The sequence below is a fragment of the Ascaphus truei genome, chromosome 2 (genome assembly GCF_040206685.1).
Source record: "Ascaphus truei isolate aAscTru1 chromosome 2, aAscTru1.hap1, whole genome shotgun sequence".
NCBI lineage: Eukaryota > Metazoa > Chordata > Amphibia > Anura > Ascaphidae > Ascaphus > Ascaphus truei.
In genome coordinates this window covers 291,043,784-291,049,783 of record NC_134484.1, presented here as the reverse complement: position 1 = coordinate 291,049,783, position 6,000 = coordinate 291,043,784, and the positions used below count along the sequence as shown (strand labels likewise).

Sequence of the window (6,000 nt, the reverse complement as noted above, 5' to 3'; positions counted from 1 at the left end):
TCCCACATATATACACACACACACACACTCCCACATATATATACACACACACTCCCACATATATACACACACACACACTCCCACATATACACACACACACACACAACATATATACACACACACACACACACACACACACATATACACATATACACACACACACACACACACACACACATATACACTCTCTCTCCCCCCCCCCCCCTTACTCACCGTGGATCGCTGTGGTCTCCGGTCTCTGTGACAGCCGAGGAAGCAGCAGGCCGGGTGTCGCCCTTGGCCTCGGCGGCTGTCGCTGCGGGTCACCGGGTGGCAGTGAGGGATCGGACACAGTGGTGAGAGGAGTGGGGGGGACTAGTGATGCGGCTGGTCACCGGAGGCCGGGGACACGGAGTTGGAGGTGAGATCGGGAGTGTGGGAGATTTGGGGTGTCGGGGGTGTCACGGGTGTCGGGGGGAGATTGGGGTGTCAGGGGGGGTCACGGGTGTCGAGGGGGAGATTGGGGTGTCGGGGGGGCAGGTCAACGGAGGCCGGGAGAGATTGGGGTGAGGGGGGGTCACGGAGGCCGGGAGAGATTGATGTGAGGGGGGGTCACGGAGGCCAGGAGAGATTGGGGTGAGTGGGGGGGCACGGACGGCCTGGAGAGATTGGGGTGAGGGGGAGGTCACGGAGGCCAGGAGAGATTGGGGTGAGGGGGGTCACTGAGGCCGGGAGAGATTGGGGTGAGGGGGGGTCACGCAGGCCGGGAGAGATTGGGGTGAGGGGGTCACTGAGGCCAGGAGAGATTGGGGTGGGGGGGGGCGGATGGCCCGATGGGAGGGGGGGCGACAGATGGCCCTGCAGGGGCCTGAGGCAGACAGGCATGGAAGGGGGCTGGCTGCCAGAAGGGGGAGGAGTGGAAGCGCTGAGGAGGAAAGTTGCTGAGAGAGCCGGAGGCGGGGTAATCTCCCCCAATAACATGAACCCGCCTCCGGCTTTTTTTTTTTTTTCTCCAGCGCGAGCGCGGGAAAAACAGCAGCGGGAAAAACAGCAGCGCGAGCGCAGGGAAAACAGCAGCACGAGCGCTGGGAAATTTAAAAAACACACGTGTGCTGCTTGGGCCAATATTTACTCGCCGGGGGGTTAAATCCACACGCCCCCGGGCGTGTAAATGTATATAATTGTCGAACACTGTATATATATATAAATATATATAAATATATAAAAATATATATATATATATATATATATATATATATATATATATATATATATATATATATATAAATGAGTAGAATTTCGAGACATACCAAATATATTAGACTTTTTCTAGATGTCCTGGTGACAAAAACTTGGGAATCATGGTTAAGAATGTCATAATAATCTATTCAGTGTTTAATTCTTTTTATCGCCTTGAATAGGCTTTCAATAGCATGAAACAACAAAGTGCATACAAACGGCTTTGCTTACCTTCATCCTTAACACAGAAAACATCATATCGTTCAATTAATGTCATAGGACTGTCCGTTTTCACATTTATAGCTTTCATCCTACTTTGATGGCCATTCCCCATCATACTGCAAACAGTAGTCCTGTAGAAAAAAATGTAGAAAAAATGCATAGTGTAATAAAGGGGTCTATAGATCCATGAAGTCATGAGGTATTGCAATATGACAAGTTGCTGAAAATGGATACTATTTAAGTGAGCATCAATAAGTTGATTGCTTTTAACATCTACCAGAAATTGGAAAAGACATCTAAAGAGAAGGTACTGTAGGTAAAGCTGCTTGTGGGTTTTATTCCAGCCGCAATATTTTATACATAATTATGCCCCCTTGTGTCCTTGTGAATTTTGTCTCTCCACAAAGTTCATTAAGAGCTTGTGATGGCAGTGCCAGTAATTCATATTTGTCATAGTGACATTGACGAGCTGTTTAAGTACTTTTCCACACACTGTGAGGTATATTTCATCTAACAATATTTTCTATAAACTATATAAACCATTTGAAAGAAAATGCATAAATTACCAGATTTAACCCCTGAATGTGTAACTACCATTGGTTCATTTGGATTCTGGGAAAGACGGCATTTTTACCTTGATTCTGTATAATTAAAAATATTAAAGTGTAGACATTTACTATATAAAACAATGTTTATATGGGTTTTTTTTTGCCCTAATCAAATGTAATAATTAAAACACATCTAATAAATAATATTTATATTTGTAATACACTGGTTTACTCCATTTTTTTAAATCTCAAATTGGCTGTAGTCAATCAGAGCCAGCTGGTTAGAAAAGTTGGGTCAGCAGGAAATCTGAAATTGCCAAGAGACATGCGCAAGTTTGCCACCTCCGTCTCTGGCTATCTCAATGCCACCCGCTGGGACAGGCTTCACCAGGTCAGGCAGAACAAATGGCAGCCCGGATGACTGCGATTTTCTCCGGACCTTGGTACATTGCCCTTCCCCGCTGCCCATTTGCTTATTACATCTCCTAGCATCCTCTGACTGCTTTGAACTCGATGTCCAGCAGACTTACCGGCGCCTATGGGTTAGCTCGGCAGCCTGTTTGGAAATCGGTTACGAATGTAACAAGCATATTACAGTACATATAATAAGATATTGCCGGGACAATGTGGCAACATGTATCCGAGAATCAGGCACCTGGTGTGAATCAGGTACCTCCCGGGTAAATTTTTAGGGGAACTGACAACTCCGTACCCAACTAAGTAGGCACATTCTGACAAAAATTTCTCTTGAAACTCATACCCCAGCAATCCCTGCTCACTGGCATGCCCAGAAAGGGAAAAAAAACATCAGATACATGTCTAACATTGGAAAGTTACAATGTTACTGGGCCCAAGGCCTAACTCTCTTGGACCCTTATACACGGATAAAGGGTAACCAAAACGGGCTTAACCTTTGAGAGCCTTGTTACCCCCTATCATCACAGCTAGCTAAAATCAAAAAGTGCTAAATACTTTTCTAAGGCTGCGTCCTCTGTGCGTGCTTGGCGCGGTCAGCACAATGAATGGGAAAGCCACACATGGTGCACGCCCGTGCCTGTACTTTTGCGGTTAAGAATTTTTTTTTAAGAATTCCTTGCATATTTAGTCAATTCTCACAGCCTGTATATGTATTAGAAGCAGTGAAAGTCAATTGCAGTTGATTTTGTGCTCCATCTTATTGACCACATTTTAATAATTTTTCCCTTTAGTTGTTATTTTTATTTGTCTTGGTTCAGACATATGACTTTGGCATACTGCACAGTCCATCTGTTATACATTGTGATATCTAAAGCATGGCAAATGGGGTCCTTGACATCAAGTTTACACGAGTGTCAATTTCATGTTTATATCGCTTTGGGTAAATGTATTTTGGTGCTTTGCTAAATTTGCAATAGTGACACATTTGCATAGTGGTTATTGGAGTCAAGACAGACATTGTGCAGTGTAAACATGTAATAGGTTATATCAAAGTTTGATTGTGAAGCGTTCCTTTCGCCTGACATAAATGATACAGCTTGAAGAGAGAGAAGCAACCAATACAAAAAACTCAAATAACAAGTCTTATACATTTGTCACAGGTGGAAAGTATTTAGATAAGTATAAATGTACGATATCCCTTATCATTCATAGGGGCTTATGCAGAGAGGATAGAGAAGGGAAATAGCACCATATTTTGGAGAAAATACTTCCCAGAGAAGCTTCTCCTGCAGAGAACATGGAGAGATTCATAAAATTCTCCACAGCAGGTTTCTTTACTTTAAAAATTGCCAAACACATGGAGAGATTGGTAAATTCGCCATGTTAAAATAGGGTGGTATGCAGGTAGCATAGATGCACTGCAACTCGCCATTCTGCCCTATATTATAGCGAGTTCAATCTAGCCAGAAAAACTTGCCAATTTTGAATCTCATCAGTAAAATTAGGTAACGCAGCTTTCTGCATACGACCATAACTTGCTCCAATTCTGTGGCTATTTTCTTGCCGTTTTCACATTAAATAACGTTCCTCTCTGCATAAGGCCCTCAGTCTCTGCTAGTTTTGTAGATTTCTCATTACCAGTTTTGTATCACCAATTGATTGCCAGTGTTTTGCAATAAAAAGAAAATATCACACTCAACACTTGCAAACCACAAGCATTGCTCCAATTCTGCTCCAAATAAATCATTCTCATTTGCTTTTGCTCTTAGGGCCTCATGCAGAGAGCATAGAATTTTGAAAATGGCGAATTTCATAAAAAGTAGCTTTTTTGGAGAGTTTTATTCTCCATATGCAGAAAAGTGCGAATTCTGCTATGTTTAACATGGATGCGTCTGGCGAGTTTAAATTGGCGAGATGCGCGCTTCAGAAACGTGTAAAAACAAATTCGCGCCTTTTTTTTCCCCTTTACTATAGGCGGCGAGCGCCATCTTGCCATATTTTCGTGGCGCGGCAAAAATGCGAGAATCGCGCCTTTTTTTGGCGCGAACAGCCGCTACTTGCCGTTCGCACCTCTCTGCATTCGGAGAGTTTTAAAAATGGCGCGATTGAGGTTCTCGCCAGCCGCGAGGCGAGTTTTAAACATAGAAATAAAAAAAAGGCGCGTTTTTCGCAACTCGCCATTTTATGCCGTTTTCTGAGGGAAATTGAACAAAAAATGGCGAGTTTTGCAATAACGATGCTCTCTGCATGAGGCCCTTAGTTTTATTACTACACAAATGTTTTGTGAAGCATTGCTTTGCAATACATCACTGTGCACTGCAGAAACAGAGTTTAAAGACATAATCACATTTTAGCCTTGTAAGAATAAAAGATACAAAACAAAACTTTGCATGCCTTTCTGTGTGCAGATGACGCAAAGATCTGCATCAGGGATAAGACTCCAGGAGGGGTAAACAATATGATTAAAGATTTACAGATGTAGCAAATGTTAATTTCCCCTGGTAACAAAGCCCCTCCCCCCCCCACCCCCACCCTGCTCGCCGCTGGACAAAGCCAGGTCTGAAAAGGGCATGTTTAAATGTCCAGCGGAGGACATTTAAAGATAGCGTCTGAGCAGCAGGTCTATGCAGTGTAGTGGTCCAGTGGGATATTTAAACCTGCACTTATCAGACCTGGCTTGTGGGAGCGGGCGGCAGTGACGTAACTACCATGCTGCTGAACCCTGCAATGTGAGGAGGCCTGGGGGCCAGGGGTCCCTGCCGAACGGTGCCGGCTACTGCTCTCAGCATCTGCTTGCTGTGGGGGTGGGGCCTTCACTGCACACAGGCAATATCTCCTCCCCCTGCCTGTTTCCCCGCCCGCATGGCTGACCACAAAGACAGGGTCTGAGCAGCCTAAGGCCCGTAAGGCTAAGGCCCCGCTCCCAGAGTCAGCGCGCCCGCACTGCAGACAGGCGGGGCGCTGACACTACACAGACCGCGATATGCGGTCTGTAGGGAGAGGGAGCCGGAGCGGGAGGTGGGCGGGAGTGGGAGGTTTGACAGGGAGGGGGGGGGCGTGGCTTGAGCGGAGGGACCCGCTACTCTCCCCCCCTCCCTCCACAGACTCGGGCTGGAGCTGCTGAGGGTAAGTAAAACACACACACACAGGCAATCATACACACACACACACACACACACACACACAGACAGAGGCAGGCACTCACGCACTCATACACACACACACACAGACAGAGGCAGGCACTCACGCACTCATACACACACACACAGAGACAGAGGCAGGCACTCACGCACTCAGGCACACACACACACACACACACAGGCAGGGAATCACGCACTCAGACACATACACACACACAGACAGGCACGCACGCACTCAGACACACACAGACAGGCACTCACCTGCTTTCACTCCACACTCCTCCCCGCTCCCCGAAGCCTCTCCTCCTCCCGAAGCCTCCCCTCCCCATTGGCTCACAGCCACACCACGTGACGCGTCAACGCTAGGGAACACCATTTTCTTGTGTCGCATAGCGGCTGACGCGCCACAGCGTGTAGTCAGCTGTGCCGCCAGGGGGGACCGGGACCGGCTCGCG

The 6,000-nt window shown here is 46.5% G+C and overlaps 1 protein-coding gene across 1 annotated transcript in view; it reads right to left on the bottom strand.

Moving 5' to 3' along the window:
• The window catches only part of SUSD5 (sushi domain containing 5), a 355,951-nt gene that overhangs the window by 256,905 nt on the left and 93,046 nt on the right, over positions 1-6,000 (bottom strand). Inside the window, exon 3 of the mRNA XM_075586342.1 lies at positions 1,450-1,571. Coding sequence (XP_075442457.1) covers positions 1,450-1,571 — 122 coding nt within the window. The remainder of the gene's footprint in view (positions 1-1,449; positions 1,572-6,000) is intronic.